The 23,749-nt window shown below is 37.2% G+C and overlaps 1 protein-coding gene across 1 annotated transcript in view; it reads left to right on the top strand.

Moving 5' to 3' along the window:
* The window catches only part of cdc27 (cell division cycle 27), a 40,670-nt gene extending 18,409 nt beyond the window's left edge, over positions 1–22,261 (top strand). Inside the window, exons 7-19 of the mRNA XM_049476107.1 lie at positions 7,431–7,645; positions 7,947–8,058; positions 8,198–8,313; positions 12,496–12,595; positions 12,763–12,967; positions 14,360–14,532; positions 14,770–14,922; positions 15,059–15,267; positions 15,901–16,018; positions 18,381–18,509; positions 18,599–18,673; positions 18,758–18,923; positions 20,784–22,261. Of these exons, the coding sequence (XP_049332064.1) occupies positions 7,431–7,645; positions 7,947–8,058; positions 8,198–8,313; positions 12,496–12,595; positions 12,763–12,967; positions 14,360–14,532; positions 14,770–14,922; positions 15,059–15,267; positions 15,901–16,018; positions 18,381–18,509; positions 18,599–18,673; positions 18,758–18,923; positions 20,784–20,869 (1,857 nt within the window). The 3' untranslated portion in view covers positions 20,870–22,261. The remainder of the gene's footprint in view (positions 1–7,430; positions 7,646–7,946; positions 8,059–8,197; positions 8,314–12,495; positions 12,596–12,762; positions 12,968–14,359; positions 14,533–14,769; positions 14,923–15,058; positions 15,268–15,900; positions 16,019–18,380; positions 18,510–18,598; positions 18,674–18,757; positions 18,924–20,783) is intronic.
* Positions 22,262–23,749: the final 1,488 nt, after the last annotated feature.

Here is a 23,749-nt window from a genome sequence, read left to right as displayed (position 1 = left end):
CATTCTTCTTCCTCTTGCTTCATTCTTCTTCTTGCTTCATTCTTCTTCCTCTTGCTTCATTCTTCTTCCTCTTGCTTCATTCTTCTTCCTCTTGCTTCATTCTTCTTCCTCTTGCTTCATTCTTCTTCTTCCTCTTGCTTCATTCTTCTTGCTTCATTCTTCTTCTTCCTCTTCTTGCTTCATTCTTCTTGCTTCATTCTTCTTGCTTCATTCTTCTTCTTCCTCTTCTTGCTTCATTCTTCTTGCTTCATTCTTCTTCTTCCTCTTGCTTCGTTCTTCTTCTTCTTCTTCTTGCTTCGTTCTTCTTCTTCTTGCTTTCTTCTTCTTCTTGCTTTCTTCTTCTTCTTGCTTCATTCTTCTTCTTGCTTCGTTCTTCTTCTTCTTGCTTTCTTCTTCTTCTTGCTTCATTCTTCTTCTTCTTCTTGCTTCATTCTTCTTCTTCTTCTTGCTTCATTCTTCTGCTTCTTCTTGCTTCATTCTTCTGCTTCTTCTTGCTTCATTCTTCTGCTTCTTCTTGCTTCATTCTTCTGCTTCTTGCTTTATTCTTCTTCTTGCTTCATTCTTCTTCTTCTTGCTTCATTCTTCTTCTTCTTGCTTCATTCTTCTTCTTCTTGCTTCATTCTTCTTCTTGCTTCATTCTTCTTCTTGCTTCATTCTTCTTCTTGCTTCATTCTTCTTCTTGCTTCATTCTTCTTCTTCTTCTTGCTTCATTCTTCTTCTTCTTCTTGCTTCATTCTTCTTCTTCTTCTTGCTTTATTCTTCTTCTTGCTTTATTCTTCTTCTTCTTGCTTTATTCTTCTTCTTCCTCTTGCTTCGTTCTTCTTCTTCCTCTTGCTTTGTTCTTCTTCTTCTTCTTCCTCTTGCTTCGTTCTTCTTCTTCTTCTTCTTCTTGCTTCGTTCTTCTTCTTCTTCTTGCTTCGTTCTTCTTCTTCTTCTTCTTCTTCTTCTTCTTCGTCTTCTTCCTCTTGCTTCATTCTTCTTCTTCTTGCTTCATTCTTCTTCTTCTTGCTTCATTCTTCTTCCTCTTGCTTCATTCTTCTTCCTCTTGCTTCATTCTTCTTCCTCTTGCTTCATTCTTCTTCCTCTTGCTTCATTCTTCTTCTTCCTCTTGCTTCATTCTTCTTGCTTCATTCTTCTTCTTCCTCTTCTTGCTTCATTCTTCTTGCTTCATTCTTCTTGCTTCATTCTTCTTGCTTCATTCTTCTTCCTCTTGCTTCATTCTTCTTCTTCCTCTTCTTGCTTCATTCTTCTTCTTCCTCTTCTTGCTTCATTCTTCTGCTTGCTTCATTCTTCTTGCTTCATTCTTCTGCTTCTTCTTGCTTCATTCTTCTTCTTGCTTCATTCTTCTTGCTTCATTCTTCTTCTTCCTCTTCTTGCTTTCTTCTTCTTCTTCTTCTTGCTTCATTCTTCTTCTTCTTGCTTCATTCTTCTTCTTCTTGCTTCATTCTTCTGCTTCTTCATTCTTCTGCTTCTTCTTCTTCTTCTTGCTTCATTCTTCTTCTTCTTGCTTCATTCTTCTTCTTCTTGCTTTATTCTTCTTCTTCTTGCTTTATTCTTCTTGCTTTATTCTTCTTCTTCTTGCTTTATTCTTCTTCTTCTTGCTTCATTCTTCTTCTTCCTCTTGCTTCATTCTTCTGCTTGCTTCATTCTTCTTGCTTCATTCTTCTGCTTCTTCTTGCTTCATTCTTCTGCTTCTTCTTGCTTCTTCTTGCTTCATTCTTCTGCTTCTTCTTGCTTCTTCTTGCTTCATTCTTCTTCTTCTGCTTGCTTCATTCTTCTGCTTGCTTCATTCTTCTTCTGCTTGCTTCATTCTTCTGCTTCTTCTGCTTGCTTCATTCTTCTTCTGCTTGCTTCATTCTTCTTCTTCTTCTTGCTTCATTCTTCTTCTTCTTCTTGCTTCATTCTTCTTCTTCTTCTTCTAGCTTCATTCTTCTTCTTGCTTCATTCTTCTTCTTGCTTCATTCTTCTTCTTGCTTCATTCTTCTTCTTCTTCCTCTTGCTTCATTCTTCTTCTTCTTCTGCTTGCTTCATTCTTCTGCTTGCTTCATTCTTCTTCTTCTTCTGCTTGCTTCATTCTTCTGCTTGCTTCATTCTTCTTCTTCTTCTGCTTGCTTCATTCTTCTGCTTGCTTCATTCTTCTTCTGCTTGCTTCATTCTTCTGCTTCTTCTGCTTGCTTCATTCTTCTGCTTCTTCTGCTTGATTCATTCTTCTTCTGCTTGATTCATTCTTCTTCTGCTTGATTCATTCTTCTTCTGCTTGATTCATTCTTCTTCTGCTTGATTCATTCTTCTTCTTCTGCTTGCTTCATTCTTCTTCTTCTGCTTGCTTCATTCTTCTTCTTGCTTCATTCTTCTTCTTGCTTCATTCTTCTTCTTCCTCTTGCTTCATTCTTCTGCTTGCTTCATTCTTCTTCTTCTTCCTCTTGCTTCATTCTTCTGCTTGCTTCATTCTTCTGCTTCTTCTTGCTTCATTCTTCTGCTTCTTCTTGCTTCATTCTTCTGCTTCTTCTTGCTTCATTCTTCTTCTTGCTTCATTCTTCTTCTTCCTCTTGCTTCATTCTTCTGCTTGCTTCATTCTTCTTCTTCTTGCTTCATTCTTCTTCTTCTTGCTTCATTCTTCTTCTGCTTGCTTCATTCTTCCTCCTGCTTCATTCTTCTTCTTGCTTCATTCTTCTTCCTGCTTCATTCTTCTTCTGCTTGCTTCAGTCTTCTTCTGCTTGCTTCATTCTTCTTCTGCTTGCTTCATTCTTCTTCTGCTTGCTTCATTCTGCTTCATTCTTCTTCTTGCTCTTGCTTCATTCTTCTTCTTGCTTCATTCTTCTGCTTGCTTCATTCTTCTGCTTGCTTCATTCTTCTGCTTCTTCTTGCTTCATTCTTCTGCTTCTTCTTGCTTCATTCTTCTTCTTGCTTCATTCTTCTTCTTCCTCTTGCTTCATTCTTCTGCTTGCTTCATTCTTCTTCTTCTTCCGCTTGCTTCATTCTTCTTCTTGCTTCATTCTTCTGCTTCTTGCTTCATTCTTCTTCTGCTTGCTTCATTCTTCTTCCTGCTTCATTCTTCTTCTTGCTTCATTCTTCTTCCTGCTTCATTCTTCTTCTGCTTGCTTCATTCTTCTTCTGCTTGCTTCATTCTTCTTCTTCTTCTGCTTGCTTCATTCTTCTTCTTCTTCTGCTTGCTTCATTCTTCTTCTTCTTCTGCTTGCTTCATTCTTCTTCTTCTTCTGCTTGCTTCATTCTTCTTCTCCTTTTTTTTTGCTGTATTTCTTGGGTCAGTATCTACAACTTTGCAATTTGGCCTATGCACTTCCGTCTACTTAGAATTTTTTGCTAATTTGCATAATATGCAAAACATACTTTTACAAAGTAGTCATAGGAATTTTGACCAATCCTGACATGTATGGTATCCAAATACTTGAGAGCATGGGCTTCATTATTCATCAAACAAAGTTGAAATGTCTGAACAATATGACCACCATATGCAAATTAATCCTTCCGGATATATGTTAAATCTGGAACACTGTTTCTCAGCAACGGTGCTATCTAGCAACCTGAAACTTTGCATACAGAATCCATCATACAATCTCTAAAGGATGTTCGGAGAGCAACTTCATCAATCAAAACAGCTGAACACCGTCAGCCAATCAGCATTCAGCAGGCATTTTGGCAGGCTGGACGTTGCCCAATCAGGATGAAACTTGGGTGTTACAGTCAGGTGGAGACATTGTAGTGACCTGCAAAGTGGTAACTACGATGCGGCCACTGGAGGGGCTGTTTCATAGTGTAACACAGTGAATATCACACAGACTTTCAAATCACGGTTCCCGCGGGTCCTTAAAAGTCTTTACTGGAAATTTGCTGTACGTGTTGAATTTTTAGATTGTGCATTTAATGTCTGTGGGGAAAACACAGTGGCCCACAGTGAATATCTAATCTGGGGAAAGAACTAACGTTAGCAGAGAGCTAGCTAACAATAGAGCAGGGTTAGCTATCATGCTGACCTTGCAGACGTGTTAGCTAAGCTACTGGAAAAGAAATATTGGTAGCGGAGACTTAGCTAACACACTAACTTTTTTAATTATTATTATTTATAATTATTATTATTATTATTATTATTATTATTATTATTATTATTATTATTATTATTATTATTATCAGTAGTAATCATATTAGTGGTAGTTTTAGTATTTTAAACATCACTACAATTTAATTGATAATTCCCTCCTTTTCCACATGTGCAGGAAGCTGCAAAAGAGCTAATGCAAATTACACATGTTTTGTTTGCTCTGTTGGAACAAAATCAATTATTTTCTCCAAAAGAAATTATGACTCTGTTTTCAGGTCTTAGGTTATATTTTTTAGGTTTTTAAAAATTAAACATTAAATTTGACTTTTAAAATGGTGCAAGGACCCTGCAAACAATCCCGGACATGTGGGACATGTGGTCTTCCGTTGTGGCAAAGATGTGGTTGCGTGCAAAATATTTTTTTCATTTTGGTTGATACAATTAGAATTCCAATATACAGGGATTGGACAATGAAATTGAAACACCTGGTTTTAGACCACAATAATTTATTGTCCCAACGGACAGCACATTGAATTCTGCCGTGATTTGGGCAGCTGTGGTTTTATGTTTTTTGGAAACAAAAGACTTGCTGTCTTGGTCACAGATGTACCAGCAAGATGTGCACCAACAATTTGTCCTCTTTTGAACTAATGTTTGAAAGCCGCAGAATCCGGCTTGTGAAAACAGCGCTTATAAATTAACAAACATGAAAGTGAGGGTATTCTATGTGTGGTTTCCATTCATTTTACTTTTTTCTTTTAATTACCGTTTATTTCCGTTAACAATAATACTTGGTTACTTAGCTATATGGTGATTATCATGCCATAGCTTTATGTAAAATAAAAATAGTATTAAAAAATAGATGACCGCATCACAGACTAGCCAGAGGAAAGTGATGGGAAATCTCGGGTCAGGTCCGGGGAGAGAAATAAAAGTCAAAGTATCCTGCTATTTAAAAGAATGGAAAATTAATTACAATAATAAAATAGTTCTGCATGCTAGAGTTTAGATTTTCTGCCCGAACCCGAGCCTAAACCTGTGCCTAATCGCGAGCCTGACTGACCCAATGACTGAATTTGGGCCGGCGAGAATTCTCAACCCTTTCCTGGTGCTGTCGGGTTCGGCTGAAGAAAATGGTCTGTGACTGACATAGAACTATGTTCAATGTAACAAATCACACTGTTGTCTGCATATAAATCGCGTGCGTTTTTCCTACAGGAACCATTCAAACATGTGGATGAGCTCTCTACACCGATCAAAAAAATCACACAGTGTCTGTCTGGCTTAAAATAGTTAGATACAGCTATTAAATTAGTAAATCAACATTCATTTAACAGACCAGTGAGACATTCTGTATGCTAAATAACAAAGAAGGCAGCAATAAGCTAGAAGCTAATAAGCTAATAACATTTAATAAAAGCAGAAAAATAGATATGAAATAGGAAAATAACCAAATAAACTAAGCTCAAAATGCTAAAAGAAATAAAATCGAACAAATTCTAGAAGATCAAAATGAAATAGTGAACAAAAAATAGTGAAAAAAATCCCTAAGTAAATACATTGCGTCTATTTACCAAACAAAGAAATAACAAAAACAATTTAAGAGCCACTAAAGTTGTACTAATCTCAAAGCAGGAGCTTAACAGACAGAATATAAAGCTTTATCAGCGCTATGAGACGCAACACCTATAAAACAGAAGGGGCGGTAGCAGCGTGACTGTTTATATAAACCGAGTTTATGCAAAGTGACCACGCCTATACATTTCATCATAGCCTACTTTACATATTTGCATGAATAATTGATGAAATTACTGTAGAAACAATATCGTCCCCACAATATTTGTCGTCATATCGCACAGCTCTATGGTCACGAAAAAGGCTTGGAAAAGTCATGAAAAATCATGAAAATGCGTTGCTTATCACTTTACTATTTTGATTTCAGTTTTATTTCCTGTGCAACCCACTGTGTAGAGCTTCTATCACACACACTCTGCTTTGTTCACAGTGGTTTATACTACTTATTCCTTATTAACCCTTAGAACCCTACAGGTAGATTTTGCGTCCAAAATCGCACCTTGTGTTCTCAGCTTAATTACAGAAATGCCTTTACACATCAGCATAAACCATATGTGGTTAGAAAGGGGGGAAATCTATCTAAAAAAAAATAGTGGTTACATCCAAGTGCTGTAAAGCATTTGCAAGAAATCTATTGGGGAAAAATACCAAAAAAATAAGATCTCCTTCAGAGTTTTATTCTTCCATTATAACTCTATTTGTTTGCTTGAAACACATAATCAGCTGTATTTACATTCACTCTCAGGTCTGAGTAAATTACATGACGTTATCATTGCCACTGATTCCTCAAAGTGTTGAAAAAGGGACATCCCCACAACAAACAATACATGCAATTAGCTTTTCCAAACCCATATTATTTACTTCTAGTGCTTCAAACATATTAAATATTAGGTTTCAAACCAAATAATATCAGTAAATGACCCAATAGAGTCCACAAAAAGTGTGAAACTACCTGCACTCAAACTAAAGCTTAGTTTGGCACTACTTTATATAGATTATTTTACTTTTTACTGAGTACTTATTTTGCACTAAACATTTTTATTAATTTAGACTAAAGTTTAATTTTTTATATATAGTTTGCTATTGTGTGTCCTAAATAAAAATGTTTTTCTCATCATTTTCTGAAATAACTCTTTATTATAATATTTGTTGTCATTATAAGCAGCTGGAAATAAATATCTGGTATAGTAAGTCAGTTTTGTTATTAGTTGGAATATTGGACATATTGGCTTTGATCAAAATACTGAAAGGCATAGTCTGCTCTGGCTGTCAGATTTTCAGTAATCTACATGTATCCTAGAGGTGTGATTATCAACAAAAATAACTCCACCTGATGCTCTTCATGTTTTTTGTCAAAGTAATAAGCCATGTAATGAACTATCATTAATATTCTTATGCTTTCAACTCATAAACACTCTAGTCTAACCATTTTTGAAAAGATATCTTTGGTGTCTATACATTCAAAAACAAAAAGAAAAAAACAGGCGCCTGGTAAAAATTTGACCAAAACATGACCAGTTCCAAGAAAATATAACAATTTTGCTACCTTATATATTTTAAATGATTATACTTTTCAGTGGCCACATGACTTCTGGAGTAAAAGAGCTCATGGCATGTGTCTGTCTGATATAATTACTGTGTTATAAGAGGAACCGACAAAAACAGAGAAAAACACAAACAGGATAGGGTTCTAAGGGTTAAATGCATAAAGTTCATTTTGTTTGGCAAATCACATTGATAATTTTTTTTTCTATCTCTCTCTCACTCTTTTATTCTCCAATCTGCTTGTTCAAAGGAACTAAACCGGCTAAATCTGGAGTCATCCAACTCTAAATACTCGTCTATAAACACAGACTCCTCTATGTCTTATATCGACTCCTCTGTCATCTCACCGGATTCTGCTCCGCTTGGCACCAGTGGTTCTCTGCTCTCCAAGCAAGTGCCGAGTAAGCCAAAGAGTGGCCGCTGTCTGCTTGGAGGCACAGCCACACTGAGCCCGCTCACACCCAGGTAACTCCTCTAGCCCTGCTCAGCAATTGAAAACTGGGAAATTAACTTCTAGTACAATTAATACTTTTAATTTAGTTTTTATTTATTCCCATCTAGTCAAATACTTTTAGTTCTTTTTTTATTTGAACATGCTTTAATTATAATCCTATATCTATTTTTTAGAATGTTTTAGGACATATGCAGACTGGCAATGCCATTGTGTTTTGAGTATAATTTCTGTAAATTTGTGTTACTCAATTAAGGAAGTGAGAACGGACATTTCCTGAGTGTGTTTGTTGTTTTGTCTTCCTTTCTTGTTTAGTTTCGGAATCTTACCCTTGGAGCCTAGCCCAGGAGACCCCTCCTATCTGCAGAACTATAGTCATAGTGGGACGGGCATGGAGCCGCCTCCTCCACCAGGCCCACCAAAAAAGGTTCTGTACTCCTGTGTCAGCATATTGTTATGAAAAGACTTAAAGCAGTTACTTTTTTAGACAAAGTACGGCATCATTTGTCAGTTGGTAGTAACCTGTATCCAATTTTGGCTTCTCATTTCCCTTTTATCTGTTGCAGACTGTCAGTAGAATCAGCCAGGTGGGAACTAAGTCAGTGTTTTCTCAAAGCGGGAACAGCAGAGAGGTGATTCCAAACCCCTTTAACCAGACCCAGACCACTGCTCCACAGACCAGGTGACTAAATTATTGAGTTCTGAGCAGTTACAAAAAAGAGAAGAGAATGAGTGTTACTGTTATGATAAGATGGGAAAAAGAAACTATTGCAAAAAAAAAAGAATAAATAAAAGAAGGGATGTCCCCGATTCAATCATTTGATGAGCCGATCTTGTAATTTTCAAAGGATCGGAATTGGGTGGAAAAGACCCAAATGATTACTGATTTATCAAAAATGTAATGTTGCATAGTTACTCCACAAACTCACTATAGACATGCTGCTTTCACACTTGCAGCAACAAATTTGTCATGTCATGCAAGTTTGTCTGCTCTGTGTGTTTTTGACCGCTCTTGATGTTGTGTTGCTGAAGGCTCTCTTTCTCTCTCTCTTTCTCTCTCTCTCTCTCTCTCTCTCCACACTACACTTACTATTTATTTAGAAAAAGATATATATTTAAATGGAACTCATTATATGGCAATTTAATACTTATTTATTTTGTGTTAAAAGTTGGTTGATACATTTCAATAATAATCAATCAAATGATTTAGACATGAAAATGATCGGGACATCCCTAAATAAAAGTAATAAAATTTTGAAATACAAAGGAAGAGAGAGGATGATTGGGCCACTTTAATGTAATACAAGTGATTAACATCCTGACACAATGCCATTCATCAATGTACTTATGATTTAATGGTCCATGTTTTCAGAGTGTGTTTTTATTGAGTTCATTTTTCTTAAGATAAAATAAGCTGCACAAAACTTAATGGCAGGCTGGTTCAGCAAGTTTGTTGCAACATTTGTCTAATGTATAACATGGAGTCCCAAAAAGTTGTCTTTTGCTTACAGCCTTTGGTTCTTGTAACACATTTTGTTTTATTCACAGATAGTGGTTGGGTAAAGCCCTTTTTTATCCAACAATGGTGTTTGTCCTTTTTAAAACTATAATGACAAGCTATCCAAATTACCCTGATCAAAAGTTTACATACAGTGCCTTGCAGAAGTATTCCCTTGAACTTCCCTTGACACATTTCAGGCTTAAAGATATGAAATTGTATTTTTTTTTTTATGAAGAATTAACAAAAAGTGAGACAAAATCGTGAAGTGAAACGAAATTTAACCTTTTTTTAAAATAAAAAACTGAAAAGGGGGGCGTGCAATATAATTTGGCCCCCTTGCATTAATACTTTGTAGCGCCACCTTTTGCTGCGATTACAGCTGCAAGTCGCTTGGGGTATGTATATCAGTTTTGCACATCAAGTGACTGAAATTTTTGCCCATTCTTTCTTGGAAAACTGCTGGAGCTCAATCAGGTTGGATGGAGAGCGTTGGTTTGTAAACAGCAGTTTTCAGCTCTTTCCACAGATTCTCCATTGAATTCAGGTCTGGACTTTGACTTGGCCATTCGAACACCTGGCTATGTTTATTTGTGAATCATTCTGTTGTGTATTCACACACTAGTAAATAGTTTAAGCAATCAACTGGAAAGACACAAAGGCAAATATACAAGATAACTCGAAGTTGGTTTATTTGATAACCACCACCACTGAACATGTAGTGCTCTGCTTTTCACGCAGGAGCAGGCAAAGACAAAAGACTCTATCCCTCGCTAGAGAACATCCAATGAAAAACACATTATTCAGCAGTACCAAAATAAAAGTAATCTCACCAAAATAAAATCCTATTCTTGTGTGTTGGAACTCCACACATTCCATTGTAGATTTTGCTTTGCATTGTCTTGTTGGAAGATAAATCTCCATCCCAGTCTCAGGTCTTTTTGGATTTTCTTCCAGAATAGACCTGTATTTGGCTCCATCCATCTTCTCAATTTTAATTTTCAATTTTAACCATCTTCCCTGTCCCTGCTGATCCCAAAGAAGGCCCAAACGGTGATGCTGCCACCACCATGTTTGACAGTGGGAATGGTGTGTTCAGGGTGATGAGCTGTGTTGCTTTTACGCCAAACTTAACATTTTGCATTGTGGCCAAAAAGTTCGATTTTGGTATCATCTGACCAGAGCATCTTATTACACGTTTGGTGTGCCTCCCAGGTGGCTTGTGGCAAACTTTAAATGAGACTTTTTTAAGGATCTCTTTGAGAAATGGCTTTCTTCTTGCCAGTCTTCCATAAAGGCCAGATTTGTGCAGTGTACGACTGATTGTTGTCCTATGGACAGAGTCTCCCACCTCAGCTGTAGATCTCTGCAGTTTATCCAGCGTGATCATGGGCCTCTTGGCTGCATCTCTGATCAGTCTTCTCGTTGTTTGAGCTGAAGGTTTAGAGGGACGGCCGGGTCTTGGTAGATTTACCGTGGTCCGATTCTCCTTCCATTTTAATATGATCGCTTGCACAGTGACTTCGAGATGTTTAAAGCTTGGGAAATCTTTTTTTTTATCCAAATCCGGCTTTAAACTTCTCCACAACAGTATCTCAGACCTGCCTGGTGTGTTTCTTGGTCTTCATGATGCTTTCTGCACTTTAAACAGAACTCTGAGTCTATCACAGAACAGGTGCATTTATACGGAGACTTGATTACACACAGGTGGATTCTGTTCATCATCAGTCATTTAGGTCAACATTGGATTATTTCGAGATCCTAAACTTCTGGAGTGAGTTTGCTGCACTGAAAGTAAAGGGGCCGAATAATATTGCACTCCCTACTGTTCAGTTTTTTTTTTGTTTTTTTCTAAATAAAATTTTAAATGTCCAAAATATTTTGTTCCACTTGTTGATTCTTCACAAAAAATATTAGTTAATTTCTTTAAGTTTGAAGTCTAAAATGTGGCAAAAGGTTTAAGGGGGCAAAAAATACTTTTGCAAGGCACTGTACTCTGGAAGTTTTAGCATGTTACCATACACACAAGTTGAGACACATGAGTAGACCTGTCATGATAATTACATTATCGACTTATCTAGAAAAATGAACATGACCTCAATAATATTTGATAATGGTGATATGTTATATTATGTGTATTTGTGTGTTTGTTCACTAGGGCTGCAGCTATTGATTATTTGAGTAAACGAGTACTCTACTGAAAAATCGATCCGATTTAAGAGAGTAATCGGATAAAACATATTTGCTAGATAAGTTATAATGTTATATACATTATAACTTATAATATAATGTATATAATGGACAGGCATTTTCAGGTCTCTCCAGAGATACTGTTGTTCCAAAGCCACTTCATTGTTATTTTAGGTAACATACTGCTTAGAATTAATGCCAAAAAGTTAAATTTTCATCTCATCAGATCAGGGAATCTTATTTCAAGACTGGGAGCACTCTGTGTCCTCTTCTATGTATTGCACTGAGGAGACGCTTCTGTCGGGGCCACTCTGCCATAAAGCCTTGTGGAGGGTTGCAGTGATAATTGACATTGTGGAACTTTCTCCCAACTGCATCTCTGGAGCTCAGTCACAGTGATCTTTGGGTTTTTCTTTACCTCTTTCACCAAATCTCTTCTCCCACGATTGCGCAGTTTCTCTGGACAGCCAGGTCTAGGAAGAGTTCTGGTCATCCCAAACTTCTTCCATTTAAGGATTATGGTGGCCACTGTGCTCATAGGAACCTTAAGTGCTGCAGAAATTCTTTTGTAACACTGGCCAGATCTGTGTCTTGCCACAATTCTGTCTCTGAGCTCTTTCGACAGTTTCTTCGACATCATGATTCTCGTTTGCTCTGACATGCACTGTGAGCTGTAAGGTCTTATGTAGACAGGTGTGTGCCTTTCCTAATCAAGTCCAATCAGTTTAATAAAACACAGCTGGACTCCAGTGAAGGGGAAATGGACAGCTTGTGTGTTAAACATCAGTGTCACAGCAAAGGGTCTGAATATTTATGATCATGTGATTTTATTTCAGTTTTTTCTTCTTTATTAAATTTGCAAAAAAATCTACGTTTTTTTTATTTCTGTCAAGATGGGGTGCTGCGTGTACATTAATGATAAATAAAATTAACCTTTTATATTTTAGCAAATGGCTGAAATGATTTTTTTAAGGGATGTGTCTATCTGCCCTGAAGCTGCACATGAGAATCCTTTGATGTTGCAACAGAACAATGATCCAAAACACAAGACCTGTGTCTGTGTGTTAATCCAAACAAAGAAGACTGAAATTAAAACAAAACAAAAAAAGCCCTAAAAAAGAAAAAGCATGCAAATGCTTTTATATGATGCATGCTGTGTCTCTATGCTTTGTGCAGTACTACACCTCAAGTGCTGAGTCCCACCATCGCTGCTCCACCCAATGTGCAGCCTCGACGTAGCTCCAGACTCTTCACCAGTGCCAGCTCCACTGCCAAGGTACACCCCACATACTGAATTCAATATATAGTATATTCAACCCTCTGCTAATGCACACGCATACATTTCTGACCATTCTTCACTTGCTGTAGAATCCTGTAAGTGTTTTTGCAATGGTCATTTTTCTTATTACTTGTTATAACTTGGTAATTAATTGAATCAAACAGGAGAACAGCAAGAAGCTAAAAATGAAGTTTCCCACCAAGATCCCCAACAGAAAAACCAAGACAAAAACAGGCAAGGGGGGAATCACCCCGACCAGTCTGAATGAGAGCATTGAGATCTTGAAGTTGGACTCATCCTTGTCTGAGGGGAAGGGTAACCTCAGTTCACCTCAGTTCCAAGCTTTCACTTTGCAGAAGGCTGCAGCAGGTATCTGTAAACCCCACATCCATCCTTGAATGGCAAAAAGATTATGTATTTACCTATACATAAGACAGATTTTCTACAGATCCTTAAAATCTCCCAAATGTTTTAAAAATGCAACAAACCTTAAATATACTTTTGGTTTTATTGTTGCACATTTCATTTTGCAGTTTCAAACTTGAAATGCAGCTTATTCATTTAAATGATTTGATATCTAGCTTTACTGATTTTACAACAGACATAACAGCATTATTAATGGACTTTTAAAGGGAACTTTTAAAGTACACATATTCATTACTTGCTTTTAGCTAGCCTAGATGGTACTGTAGGTGTGAAAACTGTAGACCTGTGGTTAAATAACCCCAATTTTGCACTGGTCCCTGTGTGAACCATTGCTACTTTTAGTTTAAAGAAAACTGTTCATTAATGCTTTTATGTTTAAAATATGGTTTGTCAAAAAATATAGGATTCACAAGCTGTAATATGTTTTACAGCAATTAAATGTTTTTGTCATTGTGACCTGTGGTCTTTATTTTGTGGCTTTAAGTTGTTAAGTTGGCTAATAAGACAAAAAAATAGGATGCAAAACATACATTTCCCTGGTCCTCTAAGCACTAAATTGGATATTAAGGGCAATTCATTTACATTAATGAGGTTTATGCCATTAATTATTGACCGTACCTTGCACTATTCCAACAGGCAAATGATCTTTCTTACACTCCTACCATCTCAAACTTGCCTTAAAAACACAGATACAGACCCTTGTCTGATTGAAAATGTGCGGGATGCTTTTGGATGCTCTATCAGCCCTCCACCTCTTTCGCACAGTCTGCAGGATCTGCAAGAGAATATTTGAGCTGCAGGAGCTATATTATCACAGGACTCAATACAGAGATGTCTTGCATGTTTGAGTTATTTATTGACTTACACATACAGAAGTAGAGTTCTTAAGTATTTTATTTAGGGCTGCACAACATATTGTTTCAGAATAGTCATCACAATGGACACACATGCCATGTTTTTTTGCACAAAAAAAAAAAAAGTAATGTTCATATTTCACATAGCATTATTACAGATAGTACCATTTATGTTACTACAATCATTCATACACATTGCATTATTAGCATCATGATGGGCTGGATCTGTGACCTTAAAACCTGGTGTTAATTCCAGTTTTTTTGGTATTGCAAGATTACCACAGAATAACATTTTGTTTTCCAATTTTATGCAGACCAATTTTATGCTAATAAATCTCCCTTCTTATATATCTGGTTCTCAACAGATTGACCATATTTATGGTTTTGTAGTATTCTCAATATCCATCATGCATTAAAAGAATACAACATGCAGAAATATGTATTTATATATATATTTTTAAATAATCATTTCCTTTTTTAGATGGGCTGATGTCACTAATGCGAGACATCGGACGAGGCTATCTGGCCTTGTGTTCCTATAACTGCAGAGAGGCCATTTGCATCCTCAGTCAGCTACCTGCACACCACTACAACACCGGCTGGGTGTTAGGTCAGATAGGCCGTGCACACTTTGAATTGGCAGAATACATGCAGGTAAAACCCTTTCAAAGTCTAATACATGTAAGCCTGTCCAGTGGGGGCAATTTTGGTGTTTTGCAATTTCAGTCATCAGCATGGAGGCAGCTGTGGTAGCTTTAATAATTACCATTGCATGACTGATTTAATCTCCATGTACTTTGTTATATTAAATTACGGACCAATTGCTTTTGCAGTCTGATGCACATTGAGACTGTATGCTTAGTCTACCATTTTACCTGTTTTAAACTCTAGGCTGAGAGGATTTTTTCTGAAGTACGTCGCATCGAGAGCTATCGAGTAGAGGGAATGGAGATCTACTCTACTACACTATGGCATCTACAGAAAGATGTGGCACTTTCTGCTCTCTCAAAAGACCTCACTGACATGGACAAAAACTCTCCAGAAGTAAGAGTCACAACCTGAATTAGTACTCATATATTATTTGTTTGGGGATTCTTGTGTTTGGTACTTTCTGTGTGTTTCTTTAAAAAAAAAAAAAAAAAAAAAAAAAAGTAAAATCATTTTCAAATTTTTCCAACAGCCATGGTGTGTAGCTGGTAACTGTTTCAGTCTGCAGCGGGAGCATGACATTGCCATTAAATTCTTCACACGGGCTATACAAGTAGATCCCAGTTTTGCCTATGCCTACACGCTGCTGGGTCATGAGCTGGTGCTAACCGAGGAGCTGGAGAAAGCACTGGGCTGTTTTCGTAATGCCATCCGCATCAACAAGCGCCACTACAATGCCTGGTATGATGATTAATAAAAATTTAGATACAGTACCTGGACTTGTTTAGCACATTTGTTTCGTACATAGCCAAACATAAACAAAAGATAATGAAAAAAGAGACTGTGTTGACATTTTTCCTGTAAAAGTAATGAGGCTAAGGAATGTAGTGCTGCTTTAACACCTTTTCCATGACTGCCTTCACGTGCAAGAGCAGATATGATCTATATTACAACCCAATTTATTATAATGCACATACAAAATGAGTAGTATAGAATGCTCTGTTAAAGGAGTCACAGTAATTGGATGAAGAGGAGAATTTTGCTTTAGTTATGAACACAAAACAAAAAGATGAGTGTTTTGGAGCCCTGTACAACTAAAATACACCACCTTCCAAGCTCTAGTTAAGTGCTCATAGGTTAGGGTTTAGGCTCATTTTTTCCTAAGAGCCACACAACACTCGATGTGCCTGGTGCTTCATAAGTGTTTCTCCTCCACATAAATCATAAAGGCAGTGAATGGATGTTTGGGTGGAGGGTTTAAATGCAGTGTCATCAGCCATAGATGCATGCACTCTATTTAAATCTTAATGCTAGTTTGATTCATGACTTTGGAAAACAATAACTAGCAATAATTTCATTGTTCCCTTTTACAAGGTACGGCTTAGGAATGATATACTACAAGCAGGAGAAGTTTAACCTGGCAGAGATTCATTTTAAGAAGGCTTTGAGTATTAACCCCCAGAGCTCTGTTCTTCTCTGCCACATTGGTGTGGTGAGTATGCCCGTACAGGTGCTTGAAATCCTGGAAAATGCATGAATTTTAACGTTCTGTTTTCCAGGACTGGAAAGTGCTGGAATTTTGGAGAAAGTGCTTGAAAATGCTTGAAATTGTAATTTCATTTACATTACAAAAAATAACTATCTGACTAAATATGTTCACTTAAAGGAAAAAAACTGCAGTAAAACTGCAATAAAGTCTTCGCTCGCGCCTCCACGTATGTGAGACTACAAAGTCTGTTTTTTTCTCGTAATCCAAGAGGAGTTATCTTACGAGGAACCGGCTCTGTTTGCGCTTCTGCGTTTTTTAAAACACGGACAGCAGGAGAGATAGCTAGCTATGCTAAAAGCCAAGCTTTGGATTTATCTAAATAATAGTAATAATCCGGAGTTACACGTATAATATACTATTAGGCTAAACCGAGCCCGGCACTGTTAACGTGGTGCCGGAGTTCTGTCGAGTTCTGCTACCCTGTCAAAACACTCAAACAAACGATGACACTGAGTCCAGATTGTACACTGCACCTGGGACAAATGTAAATCATCAGGAAAAAAATACTACAGGTGGGTAACCCAGGTCCAGAAAGTAAAAATCCAACCCAGGGTTTTTTTTTTTTTTTTATCTGCAGCAGATCCGCTCAGGGGGTTGGTACAAAGCCCTGGGTGGCATTTTTACTTTCTGGACCTGGGTTACCCACCTCTACATTTTCAGTAAAAAAAATATTGAAAGTTATTTGCTTAGTGATCTTTTGTGTCTCAGTTTTATTATTGACCCAACCAAGTTGGATAGCAAGCAAACTTTATAGACAGGTGATACATTTTGAATCATAAAATGTTTGATTTCATTTCTTCTCCTTCTGCAATTACCAAACACAATTCTGATTGTGTTCACATAAACAAAATACCATCTCTTGCAGTGTGACCAAAGGCAAATCAATAATTTTGAGTGTTTCTACGTATAAATGCTCTCAGCTCACCCCTGAATTTGACATATTACAGTAACTGCTCAATTACATGAATAGGGTAAACACACAGTAAAGAACATTGTGTGAAACTGACACCAATAAATCCATAATTCCTTCTATTAACTTACTAAGAAGTATTTTTTTTTTTCTCAGTAGCATAGTCTCTGTGAAGTGTGAAGAATAGTTTTGCGATATATTAATCATCACTTAATCGCAGTTTTGAGATATCACCGTTATCATTAATTTACCACAGCTGAAAGGTGCTGGAAAAACTTAAAAATGGGCCTTGAAAGTGCTTGAAAATTGCTTAAATTTTACCTTGTAAAAGGTGTATGAACCTTGTGTATCACAAGAGGTGTGTATCACATCTTGGCGAGATGTGAAATATTATCTTGCACAACATCACAGCTAATATATTCCAACTCTTTTTACAATTAACCAAACATACTGAACCCCTGTTTGTCTTTTGTTATGAAGCATAGCATACCTACAGTGGTGGAAAAGTGTTTGCCCCTTCTTGATTTCTTATTTCCTTGCATGCTTATTACACTTACATGTTTCAGATTATCAAACAAATTTAAATATCATTCAAAGACAACTCAAGTAAACACAAAATGCATTTGTTTTGTAAACAATATTTTTTTTTTTTTTTTTTTATCATAAAATTATACATCACTCAATCTTGTTTTGTTTTAAAACTGTATACAAAGCCAGGGACTGCCAGGGAAAACACATATCAATACTGGCATATTATAATCAATTACATATTCATATATAGGTATAAATTATACTGATCTCTATAGGAAGATGGGGGGAAAGAAAACCCTATATAAAAAAAAATACAAGTAAATAAATAAATAAAATATTAACCTACAAAGGTCGCACATCAACTTCAATTACCCGTCGCAGATCTTCTCCCTTAATAATACAAATGATTTAATACTGCATTTGGTATTACTTGTGTTGTCTTTTGACTCAGATCAAACAAATTTAAATATTAAACATTTAAGAGGGACAAACTGTCACTGAAGCTGCTGGCTCAGTGCAGACAGTTTGACAGTTTCTGAGTGATATTAAAAGTTGAAAATGAGTGTAAAAAATCAACATTATTAAAACATCACAATATGTACTATAGATTTAGAATTATTGTCCAGTCCTACTGTGTACATACATGCAATGTGTTTTCTGTTCTTCTGGGTGGCTTCGATGCATTTTTTTGAGTTATGTTACAATTAGCTTTACACTGCCAACATTTCTTCTTTGCCAAAAACAATAGTTTCTTCATTGTGCTTGGTAACTAATATAAACCCAGTATAGCTTGATAAACTAGTATATTATAGCATACTACCATTTACAGTGTTCTTACGCTTGTTCTCTCATGCTGTCTTACAGGTCCAACATGCATTGAAAAAATCAGACCATGCTCTAGAAACCTTAAACAGAGCAATCAGCATTGATCCTAAGAACCCACTATGCAAATTCCACAGGGCCTCTATTCTCTTTGCAAATGAGAAGTATAAGGTAGGGACTTTGTTGATTTTGTGGAACCATTTGTGTAGAGACTGCAAATAAGTCCTATTTTGATTACTGTAATTTTTTTTTCTATACAGGCAGCTCTACAGGAGCTTGAAGAACTGAAACAGATCGTGCCCAAAGAGTCTCTTGTTTACTTTTTAATAGGAAAGGTAAAAAAAAAAAAAAAAAGTCATGATGCAGTATTCCTAATGTAACTCCTGTTTTTTAATATTGAAGCTCTCTTTTCTCGATAGGTCTATAAGAAGCTCGGTCAGACTCACCTGGCGCTGATGAACTTCTCCTGGGCAATGGACTTAGACCCTAAAGGGGCCAACAATCAGATCAAAGAGGCCATAGACAAGCGTTACCTCCCTGATGACGAAGAGCCTGTCACCCCTGATGACTATCCTTACTACTCAAGTAAGTTCTCAAGCATGTAAACGACTGTGTTATAATAATAATCCTTTAAATATAAGGGAGAAAAATGCCTTAATACACACCTAAATGTTCCGTTAAGCATACTTCAAGTGCATAAAGTCTCTTAATGGTCTGTGCACTTAGGATTATTTAAGGGGCCAAAAACATTACCTAAACACCCGAACAACTGTGTTTGCCTCCTTCATGATTTCTTTTTTTTTTTTTTTTTTTTTTTTTTTGCGCATGCTTTCTATATCTACTCCGTTCATATTGAATAGGGGTACAAGACAATGTTGTCCCCTCTCCCTAGCATTATTCTCACTTTTCTTTGAAGCATTAGCTCAAGCAATAAAACAGGATGCTTCCGAGATCCCTATTCTTGTTTCCAATGATTCTATTACCACCCCATAAAACCTTTTTTAAAGAGCTAGACTCCTTAATCTCAGCATTTATTTTGGAACAATAAAAGGCCAAGAATTAGTATCAAAACTTTACGGAGAAAGACCAGTGAAGGTGGCCTAGCATCACCAAACTTTAAGCTGTATTTTTGGCTACAGGCAATTTGGTATTTGGTTAAGTACAGAGTCAAGAGAGGCATGGCATGCCTTAGAGAGGTATATAAACCTACATTTCCCTGTGTGAAAGTGTTTTCCACCACACCACTCCCACAGGTGGTTTATCACACCTGAGTTCAATTTCTCTAGCCTGATTATTGCCACACCTGTTCTCAATCAAGAAAACACTTAAATAGAACCTGCCAAAAAAAGTTAAGTAGATCAAAAGATGCTTAAAAGCTAGACATCAATATCCAAAGAAATACAAAAACAAAAGAGAGAGAAAGTAATTGAGATGCATCAGTCTGGAAAAGTTTATAAAGCCATTTCTAAAGATTTGGGACCCTCAATGAGAACCACTCTTCCACGTTTATGCCTTTTTGTGGATAATGGCGAACCTGATAAGGAGTGGCTGACTGAGCAAAATTTAGCCCAAGATCGCAGAGACGACTCATCCAAGAGATCACAGTAGTCCCCACAACAACATCCTAAGAACTGCAGGCCTCAGTTGCCTCAGTTAAGGTAAGCATTTATGACTTCACCTTAAGAAAGAGACTGGGCAAAAATGGCCTGCGAGAAGAAATTTTAAGGCTTTTCCCAATGTTGCCAGAAAACATTTTGACCCTCAAACATTGCACTGATGGTAGTTTGGGTGTACTCACTTTGTTTAATATTATTAATTAGATGCAACACCACCACTAAGTTTGCAACACTGACTCTCAAACAGCCGTTTTAAGTGAACAGTTTTTACTGCTGGTGAGTCATTGTTGTGGCTACAGTAAAAATTTACTCCAAAAAAAAACTCACTGCAGTAAATCCCTTAACCTTTCCATTTAGTTAAGTAAAACATCTGAGGAATTTTATGCAACACTCTTAAGTGATTCTTTTCGGTAAGTGGAAATCTTTTCATAGGTGTTTTCTACAACCGAGCACAGATTTAGTCTAGTCTTATCCAATTAGTGTAGATAAACCTAGATTATCTCTACAAAGCAACTAGTGATGGGTCTGATCTAATATCTGTATCTGGTCCAATATTTGGTGTGTTTAGTTTATTGGATATCAAATGAACAAGGCCATCCTGATTCCAGTCTGCAGAGTACCTGCAGAGACTTTACAAGAGAATAGTAGAAGTTCATACTGTTCAACAGAAACACACTGAATTTCAGAAGAAATATGCTCTAATATGCTTTAAGTAAAGTAATTGGGAACACATTTAAATTGTACAAAAAAAAGGATGTTCATTTGCTCTATTTGCTGATTTTTTTTGTAACGAGAGGTATTTTGACTCTTATATGGTGTTGCGTTACAGCGGAGGTGGAGGAATCTCAGGAGAGCAGTATGACTGACGCGGACGACACGCAACTTCACACCACAGAAAGTGACGAGGTTTTGTAACCCTCCGTTTCTGTGGCCTCCTGTCTTGACTCAACAACAGATTATGCCAGCCTGGAGCTACCTTAAGACTCCAACTAAAGATAAAAAAAACAACAAAAAAAAAAACAGGAGGAAGGAGAAGAATAAAACTGCTGCTAATACAGTACCTCCTCATTTCTGTATTTTTTTTTTTTAATATCAACTTTTCTTGTTTTACCATGTCAAACCATCCTCTTCCCTCCTTTTTTTTTTTTTTTTGCGTTTTATTTCTGGTTTGATCTTTTTTCAAAATGCTCTGGGTCCTGTCATTATGCCTTATTACTGGATCCTCCAGGTCCCCCATATCAGAATTGGGTCTTTATCAAAATTCCTGGAAAACATTCGCTTCATTTATGATGGAAACCTAAGACTTGTCTATTGGGGTAAAAGGGGAAAAAAGCAAGCCACAAAAAAAACATTTCGGGGATGTTTCTGTCTTAATGCCTTGGCCTTTTGTTTCTTTTAAATTTTCATTTACTATAAATAAAGACCTGTGTAAGAGTTGTAAGTCCGTTGATTCCTCTCCCCTTTTTCAACACAGAGCAGATGAGCAGGGAGACGAGTAGCACTTTCATCCCTTGGCAGCAGCGAGGGGCCATGTTAAACATGAATCAGACTGGGCACCTTGTTCTCTTGCCAGGTTTTCCCTTACTTTTAACTTCCTAAAGAAAACCAAGCAACTGTATTGAGTTTGTTAAAGAAGAACAAAGTATTTAACTGTGTGTATATTGCGTGAATGAGAGCGAGTGTAGGTGTGTGTCCTGGAGGTTGAAATTAATTTTTTCTCCCCCCCCCACACCTTTGTTTTGTCTTAAATGTCTCAGGCTATGTTAAAATAACGAAGGTATGTTGATGTTTCTTCTGCAGTTGACACTTGAGCTATGTGGATACCATCAGAATTTGGTTAGACATGAATGTTTCTTTCAAATAAATGACGTAATACATATCTGACAAGGAGGATGGGGTTCGACTGAAGTTGCCTGTCTTGTTGCTTTAGAAGGCCTGTTTTTTTTTTTTTTTATCCCGATACTCTGTGTTCTAAATCTTTGTTTTTAGATTAAGGGCGAACCTTAAGCTCCCATTAAAAAAAATCTTGTTTTAGGCTGTCTAAGATCTTTATTCTGGTAGAGTTGGTTGTTACTGTTGAAGTCACTTTAAAAGTTCCTTGGTGCAGTGACGGGCTCTAAGGCACTGGACAACAAGAAAACGAATTTCTTAAGTCGTGGTGCTTTTGATGACTGCAGTTTTTTGCATAAGGTATCTTAGATATAATTTTCATTTGATGAGATCTGTGTGCAGATTTTTGTCATAGGGAAAATGCTTGTTAATGTCTATTTTAAGAATTTAAAAATGAATAAACTACTTTAAATTTTATTGTTGTGATTGTTCAGATAACGATCATCTGTTTAGCAGCATCACACAGAAGTAGAAATACGTATATACGTGTAATACGTGTATGTTAATTTTTGTAAATAGACTGTAACATATTAATTAAATTGCTCTTGTTAAGCAGCAGCTTAACCTGCAGAAGGGTTAAGAAGAACATAATCAATCTAAGCACAAGAAGCTAAAAGCGCAGAGGGCTGCTATGATCCTGAGAGATCACTAAATATGATTTAAGTTAGTGTAACCATTTCTTTAAGTCATTCAACCCAAATGAACAGTAGAAGTACGTCAGTCAAAAAGACCCCCTGAATCGGGAGCAGTTAAATGTAAATGTGATCGTATTGATGTTGATTCTTTAATTGTGGGTTGGAACTAAACTAAAATCTAATTGCTCAACAGACTAAAGATAGCTTAAACCAAAGAGACAAAACGCTGCCAGCATCACCCAGAAAAGCCCTGAACTCTGTAAACTTCCAGTTATATTTACTTCACACAAAACGCCTATCGGTTCGAAAATAACACGGACCAGCCAATCATCAGGCTGCTTTACCCACAGCGACCAATCGCAGCGCGCAGCGAGGAAACCGGATGCTTTCCAGTTCAAGCCTGGTTGATTTGTGCAGGTAAGCGGTGGCGGGTTTCAGTGCTCATCTTTTCTGATATGTAAACGTTTTGTTATTGATAGAGGAGGAGGAGAGTATGCTAAAACAGATGGTCTGTTTAAGTTATACAAAAGACTGCGGTGAGCTTCGCGGTGAGCTTCGCGGTCAGCAGGGCCGAGCCGGGACAGTCGGACAGGTTTAGCGAGCGCTGTCCACCCAGCTTTAACTTTTACATTTATTTACCACAATTACCATACAGCCGACAGCGCTCTTTCTGCCATACTTTTCATTTCCTCCACCATCTAAACCAGCCCGCCATTTGGTCCCGCAGCCCGGCCTAGCTAATGCCGCCACTAGCTTGTTAAAATAGTGGAGCTAATATTTCTGTGATATTTGTCTCTCAGTCAAAACAGCCCGCGCAGAAACTGCCCTTTAAACGGTCAATCACTGAAATCTCTTAACAGAGACACTGCAGCGATTATCCACAACTTTCACCCTTTCAGACATGCAGACATTTTCTTATTAAACAGATTTACACAGTTGAAACGGGCTCTTTATTGGGCAGCTTCTGTTCACTTAAACCTTAAAAACCTGTTTTGCATGTTCATTCTACCTAAAGCAGAAATGTTTAGGGCTGTAGGCTTCTGGAGTGCTTGTGAGGATTGACCTTCCTCAGCCTTATCATATTGATTAGACCTAACCTTGGGCTTAAGACCACGGGGTCCGAGGTGGAATGAAATATTTAAATAAGAAGCATATGAAACCTTACATCCACTACTAATATTTTAAAGCCCTCTCTCTCTCACCTCCCAACCCCCCCCTCCCCCCCCCCCCCCAATTGGGTTTTTGGATTAAGCTGAACTCTCACAGCCGG

Source organism: Astyanax mexicanus, chromosome 3 (assembly GCF_023375975.1).
Source record: "Astyanax mexicanus isolate ESR-SI-001 chromosome 3, AstMex3_surface, whole genome shotgun sequence".
Classification (NCBI taxonomy): Eukaryota; Metazoa; Chordata; class Actinopteri; order Characiformes; family Acestrorhamphidae; genus Astyanax; species Astyanax mexicanus.
Note: the sequence above shows the minus strand (reverse complement) of the source record. Positions and strands in the feature narration are given on the sequence as shown.